This window comes from Paralichthys olivaceus, chromosome 1 (assembly GCF_024713975.1).
Source record: "Paralichthys olivaceus isolate ysfri-2021 chromosome 1, ASM2471397v2, whole genome shotgun sequence".
Classification (NCBI taxonomy): Eukaryota; Metazoa; Chordata; class Actinopteri; order Pleuronectiformes; family Paralichthyidae; genus Paralichthys; species Paralichthys olivaceus.
In genome coordinates this window covers 18,321,650-18,339,887 of record NC_091093.1, presented here as the reverse complement: position 1 = coordinate 18,339,887, position 18,238 = coordinate 18,321,650, and the positions used below count along the sequence as shown (strand labels likewise).

The 18,238-nt window shown below is 39.6% G+C and overlaps 2 protein-coding genes across 2 annotated transcripts; both read right to left on the bottom strand.

The window, feature by feature from the left end:
• Positions 1 to 964: 964 nt before the first annotated feature.
• clec3a (C-type lectin domain family 3, member A) lies at positions 965 to 3,126 on the bottom strand. Its single transcript, XM_020098731.2, has 3 exons — positions 2,903 to 3,126; positions 2,730 to 2,816; positions 965 to 2,047 (listed from the first exon to the last, which is right to left on the bottom strand). Exons 1-3 carry the CDS (start codon positions 3,012 to 3,014, stop codon positions 1,650 to 1,652), a joined length of 597 nt encoding a protein of 198 aa, XP_019954290.1. The 5' UTR covers positions 3,015 to 3,126; the 3' UTR covers positions 965 to 1,649.
• Positions 3,127 to 4,738: 1,612 nt separating this feature from the next.
• Positions 4,739 to 17,660, bottom strand: vat1l (vesicle amine transport 1-like). Its single transcript, XM_020098664.2, has 9 exons — positions 17,391 to 17,660; positions 16,768 to 16,897; positions 15,744 to 15,959; positions 15,144 to 15,286; positions 13,190 to 13,293; positions 12,024 to 12,079; positions 11,696 to 11,890; positions 7,460 to 7,543; positions 4,739 to 6,949 (listed from the first exon to the last, which is right to left on the bottom strand). The coding sequence occupies exons 1-9, from the start codon at positions 17,606 to 17,608 to the stop codon at positions 6,851 to 6,853; spliced, it is 1,245 nt and encodes a 414-aa protein (XP_019954223.1). The 5' UTR covers positions 17,609 to 17,660; the 3' UTR covers positions 4,739 to 6,850.
• Positions 17,661 to 18,238: the final 578 nt, after the last annotated feature.

The following is an 18,238-nucleotide window of genomic DNA, read 5'->3' as shown; positions in this document are numbered from 1 at the left end:
GGGCAGGATCACGTCGGTGGTGCCTGTTCGCTTCTGATTGTTTTTAATGGAGAGGATGAAAACACAGAGTGGTTCAGTTCATCAGAGAGAGTGGATGTTTCCCACCTCAGTCACATCACAGAGAGCACGATTGATGGGAGTCAACATAGTCTCATTACAGGTGGAGAACATGTCCTCGAACCGTTTTCTGATTTATAACTTCAGTTTAGGGTTTTTTTCAGTTGAAAATACTTTTTATAAATGCAAACCTTAAGGCTCATATCACTTATCAGAGTGGACATCAGTGTTGATTCAGCAGTGAGAGAAAATTAAAAAAATTAAAAAAACACTAACAGTAGAGCAAAAGTCAAATAAATAAATCAAATAAATAACTGAAGGGTGTTATTCAATGAGCATTAACAAGTGCGAACCGTCAGTCTTGCATTTAAGAGCTCCAGCATATATCTTTAGTTCATTTTTCCATCCATTGATATGGGGCTTGACTTTTAAATATTTACATAATAATAATATTGTATATATTTATAATTAATATAATACAATATAATAATAATAATAGTTTTTGTTGTTGAGTAGTGTCCCTGACTTAGTTCTACTTCTTCAAATCTTATGTAAAAGTGAGAGGCACCTGTCGTCATCTGCACCTCCGGGCCTATAATAATCCTCACATGCACAGATCCTTCCATAGGGAGGAAAGAAAACTCACATGCACTGTAGAAGATACATGTAAATACACACAACACACCCGCACACAAGACTGGATTACAAACCAACCAACTGACCCCAGACTCTATAAGTGGAAACGTGGGGCAGATGGTCATAAGATTGGTAATTAAGAGTAAAATAAAATGTAATATGATATGAAATGTATTATGAAACTTGTGTGTGTGTGTGTGTGAGAGAGAGAGAGAGAGAGAGTGTGTGTGTGTGTTCAGCTGTTGATAATAAAAACAAAGTACATTGGTGCTGAAGATATTTTTAAATTTAATGCAGAAAAATTATAAATTTGGAAGAACTGGTGATAAGAAAAAACAGATTACATTTGTGGTTTATTTCTGTTGACAGTCATCACCTGGAGCTTTGGGACTATAAAGTGAACATGATTTTGTATTTCTGTACTCAAGTTAATTAGCAACCTAATTAATATGTAAAGTCAAATTCGGTAATTTTAAAAAAGGATCAATAATAAGTCATGTTTCCATCCTGAATTGCCACAAATTTGACAACATGCTCTTTTTTTAATCAGTGACCAACGAGAATGATTATCAATGAGTTGTCAACAACACTCCCTCTCTTAAAGGTACAGTGTGTAGAATTTATTGACATCTAGTGGTGAAGTTGCATGTTGCACTTGACAACCCCTCACCTCACTCTCCACTTCCAAACATGAAAGAGAACCTGTGGGAGCCCTCAGTTGTCATAAAAACTCAAAAGGTTTTAGTTTGTCCATTCTGGACTACTGTAAAAATCATGGCGGCCTGTATAGAGTGGTTAATATAAAGTACTCAAATATAAAGGGCCCATTCTAGGGTAAAGAAAACAACAATTCATACAATGTAGATGAAACACACTAGTGAAAACATCACTAGGATTATTTGATATTCAATTTCTGCTAGTAGATCCCTTTCACCTAATTCTTACACAATGAACCTTTAAGGAATGACATATTCACAGATGTACTTTTTCAGACTGCGACACACCTCGTCGTACCACTTTCCCTGTGCAGCCACTGACAGAGCAACACAGCTCTCCCTCTTTGTTCCTGTGGGCTGCTTCTTGGAGCGGTCCCAGTTGAGAAAGCTGACAGGCAAGCTGTTGACATCAACATACTGGCCTTCTTTCACTATGTCTGCCACGCCGATCCAGAAGTCCTTGGATCCCGGAGCGCTTCTCTTTGCATAGTCCCACAGTTCATTGTTCTCCATCATGTCCCTCGGCGTTGCAAGGGTTCCTCCCTGAGCGATGCAGTCTTCATTCGCCTCGTGGTAATGTTTGGGCTCCTCGATGGTTAGGTAACATTTCCTGTGAGCTTTGATGCCACGGAGACAAACTGAAAACACACAGCACTTACTTCATGAGCGACTTAAAGTCACCATGCAGTATTTTAAGAGTCTGAAACTACGGCAATATTTAGTTCCCTCAGTAAATAATCATATCAAACAAAATTTTAAATCATTTATTTAGTGAATCCCACTTTTACCTGTGGAAAGTCATACATCCACATTCATAAACTCATATTATTGAGAGTTCACGGTCTTAACAGTGACCAATAAATCAGCCAATAAAGGGGAAATTATGAAAGATAATTAACATGACAATTCATAAATACATGGAAAAACCGGAAAGATACACAAAGGTATTGAGATAAATGCTTGATGGTCTTATCTTCTCTATAAATTGTTTCTAACATGTCTCTTTGCAGTTCAGCTTTTTACTGATATGAGTGTCGCTGCCCTCTGCTGGTGACTCTGCACACTAAGAGATCTAGTTATCAGGTTACCAATTATCCCTCAGCAGTTTCCTGCATGAGCTCAGTGGCCTGAATTACATACAACACTAAGAGAAGGTCAAGAGTCATGTTATCTGACACATTTACAATAGAACCCTAGTTTTAACTGATATTGTCATTTTATTTCTGATTTACTTGATTTTGGGGAGCAATATGTGATGCAGTGATGCTTCTGTCTAAATCTCCTGTCACCTGTTCTTTCTTTATGCAGTGAAAGCAGTACCTGTCTGCAACGCCTGCATCTCTTTCAGGGAGTTCACCTCCTGCCACAACCTCTCGAGCTGGGACTTCACATCATCTTCCTCTGCAGCTGCATCTCCGCAAAGACACAAACACAGGTCAGATAAACAAGCAGAGCGCATCCCATTGAAACTGATGCGTGATGTCTGTAGTTACCTCCGGACTGACGAGCTGACACAGCCTTCCTGGTGCGAGACGGGCGGCTGGAGCTGAGGTGGAGCAGGGAGAAGCAGAGCAGGAGGAAGACAGGGAGGGCCAGACGTGCCATGTCTGAGGCCAGTGGATCCTACTGGACAGTGATACAGTGGCTCACCTTATGCTGCTCTGGAAGGAACCAAAAACACTGCAGGCTGCTCAATATATACTGACCCTCTGTACGGCTTCTCTCCGTGCTTTGGCCCCAACTCTGTTTGTTTTTGTCCAAACATCAGGAGGAGGTGAGGGAGGCATAAGGGTGGAGTGGCAAATAATGATCTCCTTGTGTCTGGCGTTTGATAAATATTTACCTGGGACAGGGTGCACTAAGCTGTGTTCCCTTTCATTTCACAAACAAACTGGAAATTCATTGACTGCTCCGCCATCACAGAGCGCTCTTCATCTCATCCCCCATCACTCGGGTCTGCGTTGGACGTGCTCAGTCACTTTTTGACAAGTGAAAAAGAAAAAGACTCTTTGGTGTCAACTCTGGAAGAAGTGAGATATTAACACAAGGGTAGAATTTATGAAGTACATGCTGCTGCTGCTGCTGCTGCTGCTTAGAAACTGTTGACAACTTTACAGTATCGTTCAATCACAGACCCCCACTTGTATAATATTTAAAAATAAAGCGGCTATTAGACCAGAGGAAGTGCAGCCACCAGCTCTGGTGCAGGGAAAGTTATTTATAGAGTGAGATGTTGTATACAGACGGATGGGGGGGAGCTAAATAAGAAACACTCTAAGACATAAGAGCTCGATATAGAAATACACCTCTCAGAGCCTGCTCATGTAAGTTTCACCACTTTAGAGCCTTCAAATTTTACTTTTCAGAGAATTATCTTTCAGTTTAGGCTGTACTTGTACAATGTACACAAACTTGCAACTTGCTGTCGTAACATGTTTGCTGTTAATATTTTGAGAAAAAAACTAGGGTGGTTTAATTAGGTTCAAAACATCTGAACATGTGTAGTTTTCCAGCAGGTTATAGAAACTGTATCTTGAAATAGAAATTGTTGGGTCTTAGGTGTCAACGGATGTGAAATAAAATCTCTTTAGACTTATTGCATATGAGTCCAAGTTCTCTATAGTAAACATGTAAAAAAGTTTTATTCATGATATATCTAATGCTCTTCTAACACAGTTTTCTTTCTAATTTGGCGTAAGATGCATCCTTGTTTGGATGTAAAAGTTCACTTTTTGTAAGATATAACAATGCATTTGTGTTGATTTGCAGAAGACAATTTTAATAATAATATATTCTAAAGTCTAGACACTATTGAAAAATACAGGCAGCTTTGGATGCTTTATCTACTGTATTCCTGTTAGCCTTGGGCTCATGCAATAATACATTAAGGGATAATAAGTATTTCTCCTGAAGCCTCAGTCCCTGAGTGGAGGATGAGACAGAGAGCTACTTTACAGAGGATCAGTGGTTCTGGTCTAATTAATAATTAATGATTCAGGCGCCACATTAATAAAACAGAGTTTGCATCAGTTCTTTCAACAGCACATGAACTGACTACATACTATTTGGAAACATCATGGCAAAGGTCAACAGTTGTACATGTAAGTTGTGTTAGAAGAAAATCACAAATTAGATGGTGACAGAAACATTTCAACCATTATTTGTAGAATTTTACAGTTTAAAACATTGTTGGCATCTAGTGCCAAACTGATTTACTATTTCTGAAAAGGAAAAATGTTTCCTGAAATAGAGAAGAAAAATGGAATAAAATTGCCTTCAAGCTGCGTCTAAATCTCATGTGCCAATAAATACAAAACACACTCACAGAGGGCTTTGCAGATAAATTTATTCAAGTAAACAGAGCTGTACTCAAAGAAAGTACACAACAAAAAAAAATGTACGACCACAGGTAAACCATAGTTTATAAGGAAGTTTGTGCATATACTACAATCCTAAACATGTTCTTTACAAAGTCATCTGAATACACACACTCAAAAAACATGTGTTCTCTCTCGTTCACTTACACACGTGCATGCACACACGCACACACACACTCCTGACATTAAAGGCATCATACTGAGATGTATTTTCTAGTTTTTACATATCATTGTCTGTATTTAAATTCATTTCTAACATGATTCATGTCGTGAGTTGAGTAGATCCAGTAACACTGTCTCTTCATTGTTTATCATTCAGCTTCAGAGCATGCAGGGTTTAGTCCTGTTAGTTAATGTGTTCGCTCATTATTTTGATTTCTTTAAAATGCAATGACGACAAAGCATTGACTTGTTTTACTGATTTGCTATGTGAGAAATAATGTTTGATCTATCCTCTGTGAAGGGATAAACTATTCGGATGCTATAAAATATAAAACCTACTGAATAAGCAAAGCCGAATAAATAGTGAAAATGATATACATTGCACTTTGTTTGTACTTTAACAAATTAAAAATAAAAACAAATCAATCACCTGATTATATGGGAGCGAGTGTTTGGCAACTGTTTGTTCCTTGTCAGCTGTTCTTCTCCTGTATTTCAGTAACAACCTTCAGATTCAGTGTAGAGGGAATGTTATTTAAATAAAGTTAATACAAAATACTGTTTAAATCTAAACCACTATGCCTTTATACACCAGCTCGTAGTCAAAATAATTTATCCTGGGAGTTTTATGGCACTTTTGTTAAGAGGCACAAGTAAATAACTTTGGTCAGATGAAGCCGACTCATCTGCAGTCTGAATTCATCATCCTCCCTAAGGAAATGCAGAATTTATAATCCTTTCACTTGTATTTATATAGATTTTGATACAATTTACATTTGATGTCATGAAAATCAGATTTTTATGTAACACTGGTTGGATCAGTATATTGTGTATTTGAGTAAAGGTTCTGAATATATAGTCTAAGTGAGGAATCATTTATCAGTGTATGAATCTGTTTCCACAATCGAGTTAAAAATACCTTTTTGTCAGTTTGTTCAATATGAACTTCACATGAGGAAAGCATGTCGCGTATTAAAACACTCCTCTGTAGCTCAAAGGCACTGGTGATCCCATAATATCACAAGGTTGGCACCAAAGAATAAAACGTCATGCAGACATCAACATAAAGAATTTTCTGTCCTGCTTCACTCATCCCATGTCACAAGAGAAGGTGATTCACTCCCTTAGTCAGAAGCACCAAATCATTGGGGTCAAAATGATTCTCATTTTCCAGTATGAAGTATTAGGGTATTGGGGGGAGTATTAGGGCGTATTAAAGAGAATAAGTTGCAATACTATGATAATTCAAACTTTACAAAGTGGTAAAATTACAACTTTTTTTCTCAATTACGTCTTTATACTTGCAATATTATGACTTTCTTCTCAATTACGTCTTTATTCTAGTAATACTACATCTTTACTCTCATAATATTGTTATTTTCGTCTCAATTACTCTTGTAATATTACAACTTAATTCTGGATTTAGTTTTCTTCAGTATGACCCTAATACTCCGTTGTAGTCGTCACAGAGGTGAGAAGTAAACGAAATGCTTTCATTACTTGTGAAATGTTTAAACATGCCAACACTTGGGAGCTTTACTAAATCTAATTTTAAAGACACTAATGTTAAATGCTAGTCAGCTGGTTTAAATGCTTCTTCAGTCCGTTGCTAATTCAAATAAATTGCAGGCAGATTAAATGAACAGTAAATGTACTGTCATTTAAAATAACAGTTGAAAATATAATACTACTATTTTGAGAATGGCTCTTGTACTTGTTGCCTGGGTGACAAACGTGTTTTTTATTCTTCATTCGACTGACAAACAATAGTAAACAGACAAGAGACACATACACTCTACATACACACGGCACATTCATGCATACAGCACATACTGTACAACACTGGTGTGTGGTCGTGTTCCTCTGTCGTGACTCTCCGCGTTGCAGAGGGGTTCGCTGGCTCTAATGGATGAAGGGCATGCGCTCCTTGCTGTCGTTGTCTCCCTCGGGCTCCTCCTCTTCCTCTCCTGCTTCACTGGTCTCTGTGCTGTCGCTGGCCATCTACATCAGAGATAAAAATACAATCCAACTCTCATTAAGTGTATTACCGAAATTGCACCGAAAGGAGAACAGAGGTGAGCGTAGATGTGAGCAGACGTGAGGAGGTGCAGTGTATAGCAGAATGTGCTCTTGGCTAATGGGCAGCTGTATAATATGGTTTCAATATGAGCATGTCTATAGGTCTAATGGCTTTTCTTGGTTTAATGTTGAGATCACCATGGAAACGAGGGCTGTAAAACAGGAGGAAATCCCACTCACAGCCTCCGTATGACCGTGACTGGACCTGACACTGCATCACAAACTAAACTGAATGATGACTCAATCACAAATAGCACATTGCAAGTCAGCCAGCTAATTAGCCACGTAGTTAATTAACCAGACATATAAAAATCATTCCTAAAAAACTATTTCACCATCTTCTTAAAGGAGCAGTGTGTGGAATTTAGTGACATCTAGAGGTTGAAGATTTCAGATTTCAACCACCTGTCAGTTTTAAATGATTGTTGTTACCAGAGGAGTGGGCGACTTCTCCATATCCAGGATGAGTTTTCCAATGTTTCCTCTGTCGTGAATTCTCTGCATGGCTTCTTTTACCTGAGGATAGAACGCAATAGTTACAAAAGCTACATCAAATCAAACGAAACCCAATTATACACAATAGACATAGTCTTCAGCCAAACCTCTAAAATTATGAAGTTTTTTATTTTTAGGGGTTTTTTTGTTGGTTTCGAGGACTGTGCTGCCCTCTAGTGGAGCTATTGCTTGACAACTATGTCAACGTTAAGGTTGATGAAGGAATGTGGGCAGCAACGGTTAAATATTTTGAAATCGATGGATCTCTTTTCATAGCAACACCCCTGCATTTGAGTATAATCTGGATGCTTTTATAGATAAACCAAAAGTGTCCATTGAACCCTGGGAACATTTTCAATTTTCAAAAAACAAACAAACACAGAATTAGAATTCCTCACAAATCTGTATTTGAAATGAAATGAATTCTTCTCATAAAATCCACTTTCAACAATAAAAGCTCTGAAAGAGGAGGTCTGCTGCTGCAACATGGAGACAAGGGTGAAATGTTTCCACACAAAAGAGACACTTGCAACCATTTCCTGGTTATTACAGACGCAGGATCCCTTTTCTCAGAACAGCTATAATCTTAACTCCCTCTGTGTGAGACTTTAATGGCCTTAATGTTGACTAAACGATGCTGACTCATCCTGCTGGGCCACGTTTGACATCGCAAGGAGCACCTCACTGCCTGCAATGATCCCAGACAGTCTATATTAAGCAGACAAGTACAAGACACTGCTTTATTTTAACTGTGAGTGCAGGAACAATGAAGGTTGCATTTTGCATGGGGGACACAATAAACCAGCTTTAGAGTGGTTGAACAGAACTGGCTCGAATAACAAATAAATGACGTGGATAATAAAAGTCTCAGATTCCTGGAGGACACATACGTTTTTCATATCCATAATCAAACCTAATACAGCTCTGCAGACAAATTGTCCTGCTGGAGTTTGTTTAATTTGTAAAGGATGATGAATGAATTAAACATCTTTATAATAATTGTAGTGAGGATTGAATATTAAAATGAACTGCAGCATAAGCTATAAATCTCTGCCCACTAGAAGCACTGTTTATCACTGTGTTGGGCTCATCATCATTTCCTCATTTACCGGACCACCTTTTTACAGTTACTTTACATTGTCATTGTTATGAGGTCAGAAAAATATACATTTTGAATATCAACAATGGACCATTGGATTTAAAAAAAAGCAGTAATTATGTTTCTTTCCGAATTTAGGAGACTGAGTATAAAGATGCAGGACGCGTCTCCATTTCCTCCAGAAATGAAGGTAAAATAATCAAACGCTCATCTAGCACATTTGGAGTCAGAGTCTGTGCAGTAGCGTTCGGGGGGCGGAGCCGCGGTAGCGAGGTCCCGTCAATGCACGCATTTGACCAATCGTGAGTCAGTCTCAGCTGTCAATTATGGCATTCAAACTCATTTTTATAGCATTAAATAAATTCTTAAAACCAATATAGGAAACACGATATAATACACCAGTGTGATGAGAGCTACGTGAAATGAAACCGTCTTCGAGAAAAGTTTATTTGACTTTGAGCAGAACTATACTGCAGCCAGCCACCAGATGGCGATCAAGATGCTTTGGCTTCTCTTTTGCATCATGTCCTTTAAACAAAACTAGCAATGACTGACCCATCAATTCTGTTATATTGATATGGGACAGTCGTGTCTGACATTTAATACAACAGAGATCTACAGACAGGGCTTTAATCAGTCCACACTCAGAGTGAAGGCCAGGCTTCTGTCATCAGGGAGTCTGCCCACAGCATGTTTTATATGAGCTGACATTTTGTTCAGATTCAACAAACCTTCCCATCTCTGTGCTACTAATCATAAAATTTGTCGAAGGCTGCTAGATTGGATCGACTGGTCCAAACTATAAAAAAATTGAAGATCGTTGAAACTCGTTAAAGCTTCTCTGACTCATTGTGTACTGAAAAATTCACACTTTATTAAAGATTACTCAAGATGCCATATCTTGCTTTCTCATTACAATCCACACAGAGACACAACTGAGCTGACGGTGCCTCTTTGTCTACAAGCCATTGTGTCAGAAGCATCCATTTGTTAAATGAGATGATGGAGATCAAGCCAAGAGCAAAATTAGGTCAGAAACTTGTCCAGCGTGCAGCTACGAGGGAAAACAAAGAAGAGAGGGGGCATATAAGTTCCACTTGCATTTAGATCACTGAGAAATACTATTTATATGGCCACCTTTATTTTGTAGTATCCTAAATATCATACACCCTGGAAACCAAAGTAAAAGATAAACAAATAATTTCCTCACTGGAACTGCTGGTGGTCAGAAAACCTGGGATTCTGCTCCAGTCACACACACGTTCCACCTTTTCATTCCAGGAGAAAAAAAGGTTGCCATGGTCAAAGTGTAAACTAACACCGTCTGAATTCTCCTTCCAGGCATATACACAAATCAGGCAGGCTGTGCCTCCAACACAACATCCCACGCCATCCTCCCATCTAATGAGATTCTTCATGGGCAATGGTTCCAGTGAATGGCCTGTGCAATCTGCCAAAGTTTAATGACAAGTGTACGGGGGACTTTTCCCATGAGAATCGAAGACAGACATTATTTCATCAACATATTCTCTCTGTGACTGTAGATAGAAAGTTCAGTGTGACTTCTAATCAGCTTCCTGTGATGTTTTACCAGCTCTGTCTCTGCTCTTATCTGAATGTGTGGAGTATTTGGTGGGTGTGGAAAGAATTCCAAACATTCTACTTGCAAAGACAGATTATGTATTTTTATATCTCTGCTGGAAACAGTGATCACAAATATATTTTTGTGTATAAAATCTGTATTGGTACATTGGCCGTTAAGGGTTTTAAAACAAACTCCAGTTCCTCCTAGAATTTACATAGTCCAATTTTTGTTTGTGTATTCTGGCAGTAAAGCAAAGAACAAATAAATAATACAGTTTTTAAAAAAGGAATCTTTGAATCTTAAATCCTAAATTGAATCTAAAATGTTTGATTCATCCAGCAGCTGAGCACATGTGCCCTATTTCTATCACTTTTCTTTCAGAAAGTTGGTCTCAAAAAATGCAGTTTGTATCAGCTCCGTGGGATTAAAGTCTGATTTAAGACTGTGCTGCTCTTCCATCATGTGACGGCACCATCTGGTTCTTTTCTTTTAATGTTGTGGGTCATTATTTTACTGGAGGATAAACCCACCAATGGAAAAATGTGGGTGTTGTAAATCTGTTGACAAGAAGTGTATATGTATAGAAATTATTGTGTATGTAAATATACTGTATAGCTACTGGAAGCAGCTTTTACTGATTTCATTCTACATTAGTGGCTTAAAGTTGCATGAACCTTCAGCAACTGACTACACAGTATGACTCCATTTTTTGTTTCGGGTGCCAAGTGATTTAAAGGCGGTGCTATGTCCAATTCACATGAGGTCACCAAACATCATAAATGATAAAGATGTGGCCTCAAAGTGCAACAACACCCAATCTGTGCAGTCACACAGTGTCAGCAAAAAAACTGCTAATGAGGCGAATAAGTGATAACACGAGTAGGATTAAAAGATTTTCTGGATAAATTGATTACTTCTGTCTCAGTTCGTTTACTTCCATACTCCCACTTTAGATTGGACGAGTCTGTTCACAATAGCGAGTATGAAGCATTCAAGTTAACTTTGAAACAATTTAGACTTGCGATCGTAGGATTTATGTGGGTTCTCAAATACTTAGATGTAATCGGACATTCTGGGGGGGGGGCTTTCTCAGCTCAGGGTCACCACGAGCACTGAACGTCTTCAATATGCTTGCTCGATGATTTACAAAAATAAAAATGGAACAAATATGCTGAATGATGAAGACGAGGTCTCACCAGGTGAGGAATAACTACAGAAAGAGAATTTGTAGAAATGTAGAGCAAAGTGATTGACATAGCCTGTCGGGATTTGTGTGGGTGTGAAATAATTGTGGAACAGGAAGATCCAACCTACCCACCATCTGTGGAAAAATGTTCAAGAACTGCAGGGAGGAACAAAAGATTGTGTGCAAGCCAAGATGTTTGCATGAAATCTTCTCTTACATCTTACATCTCTGTTTATCTTAACACGCATGCAATTGGATCGTCATCATTAAATTCACCGTCTCTGATCACCCCCCCCCCCTTACCTCCTCCAGTGCCCACAGGGAGTCGACGACCGGCTTGATCTTCTTCTGCTCATAGAGACGCAGGAGTTTGTCCATCACTGATCTGACGAGGCTACATCTGCCTTGTTTGAAGAGGAGATTGAGGAGCGAGAATCCTGCTATGACTTTGTTCTCCTCGTACAATTTAATGGGGTTCACCTTCTCCACCTGCCACCACTGCAGGAAAAGAAACACGTTCATCCTGAGTGACTCACATGTATTTCTGTGTGTGTGTGTGTGGCATTTGCCGTGAAATGTTTGGTACTATTTCCTTCAAATGTTTTGCGGACAGACTGCATCTCTGACTCACTGATTTTGCAAAGCTGAAGAAACTCTTTGTTTCCCCGGTGACCATGTTTGACGCGCCTGAAAAAACAGAAATAAAAGGGTTCGATGAATACTGTGCAACTGGGTGGACAGAAGTGACTGGTCAATAATAGGCAGCAGAGAAGCATGAAGGGTGAGTGGCACGGGGGGGGAGTGGCTGGCACCTTTAGACCTTTTAGAGCTGTGCGAGCATGTCTTCGCACATGTTCAGGATATAACTAGAGAATTAATCTCTCACTAATTCTGTTACTGGATTCACGAAGCTTGACGGGAGCTGAAGTAATGAACAGATATCAGAGAAGAACGGTGGCAGTGACAGAAAATATCTTTCATTTTCAGGCTGTGGGAGGATGTTTTACTCTAGTGAGTCTCATTATCTCACACCCTGGTCAGGTTGCCATGACTGAATGTAAGACTCGCATTTAAAGGAATAGTGTGACATTAGCTTAGCATAAAGAGAGTGAACAGGGTCACAACACGCCTGGTTCTGTCCAGTGGGAACAAAATCCAAGAAACAAAGCTTCAAAATGTTTTGCTGTACAACAGAGGGTGATGTCATGAATGTGTCTTGGTGAAAGCAATTAGGCTAATCTAATATATCAGTCTCTTGGGTCAAACTTCAAAATAATTGCAGATCCATCCAGTATCTGCACAGCTTATCATTTCAGGGTCGCACAGGGGGAACTGCAGCCAATCCCGACTGACATTGAGCGAGAGGCGGGGCACAACGTGGACAAACAACCATTCACACCCATGGCCATGTTGACCTAACGTCAATGTGCATGTCTTTGGACCATGGAAGGAAGTCAGAGAAAACCCATGCAGACACGAGGAGAACATGCAGACTCCACACAGAAAGACCCACTTCGCATCAGAAATTCAGATGGGAACCCTCTGATGCAACAGTGCAAACCACTGAACCACCATGCCACTTCCTGCAGCAATAGAGTGCTGTCAATCTTCTCATGCAGCACAACACCAAAGAAGCATATACTTCAGTGTAGAGTCAAAGTGTTGTGAAGTATTCTTTTAGGTGGAAATTAAATTAACTTTGACTAAAACACTGTAAATGAAGTTATTTCCACTTTGAAAGTACTTAAAGAAAACACATGAACACAGAGTGAAAACATTGAGGAGTATTGTTCCCACCATAGAGGATGTATGTTCCCATTGGCTTCAGCAGACTCAGGCCTTTCCCTGTGTTCTCTCCACACAGACAGTCCAACAAGATGTCGACTCCCTCCGGAGAAATTCTGAAACATCGAGAACGAAGTAGAGGTGAAATCAACTGAAAAAGATTCATACAAACTTATAAAGATGTAAAAGTATAGTCCGAACATTAAAGCAGCAACTATTTTCATGATCGATTGATCCTTTATCAGTGAGCCGAATGATCCATCAAATTTTTTTTTAAAAATCAAAAAATATGGCCCCAAAAGTTTCAGAGAACCACAATTGATGTCTAATCAATAATTCAAAACCCAAATGTATTCAGTTGATGATGATAATAAACCGAACAAGACAGAGAGTTTATAAATTGTAAAGGCAAAAATCATGGAATGGCGAGAGATTTTTGCTAGAGAAAAGACTAGTTCTGAACTGAATCAATTCATTAAATTATTGAGTATAAAGATATTTTTAAGATGCAAAAAATCCCATTTAAAAAATTATCTTTGGGTTTTGAACTGTTGGTTTGACAAAACAAGCAATTTAGAGGCATCACCTTGGGAATAAGGAAATAATTGTTCTAATTGTCCTGGTTTTTCACTATTGACATTTATTGAGAATAATGTAAATCAGATTCAGCCCAAAAATATTTACAGCTCACTCTCCTGTCTATCCACTTATCAACAGACCACTTCAGCTCAAATAAACATGTTGTTAATAGTTCATCAACCAAAACCAAAAGTACTTAAAAGTAAGATAAGACAAGAATCAATGACACGGCTGTATTTTCCTATTTATGACTGAGAGCAAACGTGGAAACACATTCAGTCAATATATTCAGCCTGTGACTCAGGATTAGACTAATTATGGATTCATAGGATGTGATCATTGATTCCTCTGGGAAAAAGTTGCAGCGTGCAACCTACATGATTCTTTTGACTCTGCCCACACTTCTCTTAGGAGGAGATTATCGAGGGTTTGCAGTGCCCACATCACTCCTCATGACTAACACCTTCTACATCATGAGAGAAAAAGTTCATCTTCTTATCAATCAGTGGCATGACCAGACTCATTGAAAGTACAGATATGAAGGAATGAAAGGCATGTTGTTATCACGGGCACCTCTAAGTCCTGACTCTCTGCCTTGTGGCCCTGGACACCTGCTTGGCTAAACTGCTTGGTGGTCTTGTGATTCCCATGGTTTTTGCCTTTTGTAAAAAGATTAATTTAATTGTACTTTGCTCGTGATCCCGAGAAGAATGTGTGAGCCAGAGAGATGAAAGAAACATTAATCCACTGCAACTGTCGACATGCGAGTAGAGAGCATGAAACAATCAGTGCTAATGAAACAACATTTGAATCTCTACGTGTTATCATCAGATCAATAAAGTCATACAGCGGGATTCCTGTGTAGCGTGGATGGTTGTCAATCAACGCAACTGTATAGCAACAAATGATGGTAAACCTCTGTGATTTCTTGAAATAATCAAAAGCTCCACAACATCTTTACTAACAGACTCTGCAGTGTAACTCAGTAAAGTTGTAGTCATTACAATTTCAGGCAGCGTTTTGCTCTGTAGCATAAAGTGGCTAACGGCTGTGTCATGGATGAGATGTGTGGGGTGTCACTGCTTGGTCCTAATGGCCTCGGTTGCTCCACATTGCCAGTGAAGACCTCCGCCCTACAGATTTCACTGCTCTCTCAGATTAACCTTTGTGCGGACCAAGGCCGCACAAGACCCAAATAAAGGAAACGGGTAGAGTCTACTCTGGTCCACCTCATCACAATTGCTGACACGTACACTGTGTGACGATGCCTTCAAAATTAGTCCAACTCTAACCATTTGTGAATTAAATGTTTCCAAATTGCATCATGATGAACTAAATCGTTACAAACTGTAATGGATGACGACACGCACAAACCGACCACACTTACCTTTTGACCTCTTGCACATAATCAGCGTTTCTGTCAAACAGGTGAGTCACAGAGTCTCGGATGGCTGCATGTTTAAAACATGAGGCGATCCCGAACACGGTGACATTGGGAACGGTGGAGCACAGCTGAGCCACAGCTTGACCCTGGAAATAACAAAGAGTTGCAACAATTCATCGGCAGGAACACGGAGTGCAGCTCTGAACGTACCACAATCCCAGACATAGAGCACAACACAATACACATCACATTATTCATAAAAATAAACATAAAAAAACCTCATTCATAAAGATAATGTTGTTGTCCTTATCCTCACTGTTTGTGTAATACTAATGAGAAATTGGTTAGTTTGTACTGAACACACAACACTGACTGTCTTTGGATTTAAAAAGTCATTTCAAAACATTAATCAAGGATGTTCAAGAAGTGCAGACAGAAATAATTGAAAGTTTATGTTTTCATTTTGCACTGTGGCATTAACAGCAGGGAACAATGAGCTTGCTCCATTTGCAGCTATGAAGCAGTCAGTTCTAATGAGTTGGATGAAACGGCTGAGCTCTTTGTGGCTGCATGTGTGACATCAGTCATCAGAGTCGGACTTACTACACCACCTCCTGCTGAGTGCACCAGCACCGACATCCCCTCCCGCAGATTGGCGACCTCAAAGAGCATCATATAGGCGGCCATGAAGTTCAGGGCGAACGCTGCAGCCTCAGCAAAACTCATGTCGTCTGGCATCTTGTAGACAAAGTCCACTGGTGTGCACACCACCTCTGCCCAGGCGTTGTAGTTCACGAAAGCCATGACTCTGTCGCCGATCTGAGAGAAATCATGTGACAGGAGGTTACATACACAAGTTTGTTAATTTATTTGTTTTTTATAGGATTACGCAAAAACTACTCAATCGATTTCCATGAAACTGTGTGGAAGGGTGGGGCACGGCCCATGGCATTTTGGTGCAGATCAAGGGGATTTTTTTCTTTTAATTCAACATTGTGAGACTGGATGTTTTGCAGCATTTTTGTTGATTCCTCAAAGAATAATTCATGGATTCTGATGAAAGAAATCAGACACATTTAGGAGACTATTATGGATGAAAACTGGAGCATATCCAATTAAAAATCCAGATCTACTGATTAAAAGAGGTTTTGTGAGGGGAGCGTTGGCCTTGGCAGAGGAGGTGCACTCTATTGAGCTCCTCTAGTTTGTACCAGGGGCGGATCCAGTGGCAGGACCAGGAGGACACTGGGTAAGGAGTGGCCCCCAAAGTGCCCCTGTCCTGTCAGTATTATCTTTTTAAATGAACTAGGCACCTACTGACAATAAATATGACAATATGTTGAAATTTTATCTGAGCTTTTTTGAAGTACATAATGTGAATCATTTTCAAAACATATTCAGTGATACTTGACTTTGTTAAAAGCTATAGAGTTAACAGTAAACAAGTTAAGACTTAAATTAGCACCTTACTAATTAGCCTCTCTCTGTAAATTGTGGCCCCTTTGTGGCGCTTGGTTTTTAAAACTCCTCGATCCACCACTGGTTTGTAAAGTACATTATGGATTAACTCTGATGGATTTCTCATCAATATACTCTCAGCATTTTTATAACTTGTAACTTCACTAACCTCAAATCCCTTTGTGTTTTCACCCACCGACTCCACGATTCCAGAGCATTCGAACCCAGGGACAAGGGGAGGTTTTGGGGGATTATCTATTGTCCCCTGACGAACGATCAGATCCAGGAAATTCAAGCCACTGCAAGAAAAAACTAAAAAAATCAATACAGACCCTACAAATAAATAAATCATGCATCTGAACTGACTCTGACCTCAGCTGTTAAATCAATAATAAAAAGATTAACCTGAGAGATATACCGTGGATTACTATGACTTTAATGATTAAAAGCGTTGAGTCACTGGCTCTAATAAGCTTTCTTCATTTCATTTCATTCTTCTTTAATTAACATAAACTGTGACTATTTGGCAAAGGACCGAATTCAACAATTAGAGCATTTAGAAAAAGGGACACTGCAATACCAACAAAATGACTGAATATTTTTGGAAACCAGTTGAATGGGCTCCAGCAGCCAACCTGCTTCACCAGAGGAAAATACCTGTGGCTTCATGGCTGCAAAATCCCTTTAACACAATGCAGGGTATTGATCGTTCATCCTGGTGATGAATCCTGAAATACTGAGGTGTCACAGCCCATCTGGTATTTAACGTTTGACAGGTATTGTCATATTCACCATGCTTTGACGCGGATCTTCACTTCACCCTCCTGGGGCTCGGGCATCGGCTTCCTGCTCACCCTGAGTTTGTTGAGACCTCCGAACCCCGCCAGGACCACCGCTCGCATCTCCTTGGCGTCGCCGCACGGTTCCGCCACGATCTCAGCGTCTCTCCCCACGTGTCGGTCGATCATGAACTCGGTTTCCTCCGTCATGTCTGCTCCTTCTTTCGCCATGTCGCAGACCAGCTGCTCTCCGCTCCTCCTCGGGGTTCACGGAGACGAGGTCGGTGCGCAGCCTGTGCGCAAACACGCGCTGTGCGGATGGATGGTTCATCCACAAATCTCACCGCCTGCGCATTTATTCCATCATGTCACATCAACAGTGCTGATTAATCTTTTTCTTGTTTTAAGTCACGGAAATATAAAAGATCAGTTGAACTGAATATCACCATTACACTGATCTGAAATTTGATTCATCCCTGTGTATTGTCTTTGCAGCAGGTTGAAGTATGAAGTGCACCACCTGCTGGTGATGAGTAGTCAAACTTTATCTCTGTTCAATCCAGAAAATACAACTCATTTACTGATTCCAGGATTTTATCCAATAATGAATATGAATACAACTTTTGAATGGATTTCCCATTCACAGGCAGCTTCTACTCCACAGAGGGAAATGCATGTGTTTGACTGTGACTTCAATAGGTTGCTATTGTGTTACTATGAGTTGATATTAAACAAATTATCCAGAAGTATATAAAAGAGTTGATTCATCTCTAATCCAACATTTGATTGTTCCAGCTTCTTAAATGGAGAAACTTCCTATTAACACTTCAATTTTTTTTTTACAATTTTGCTTGGACAAAG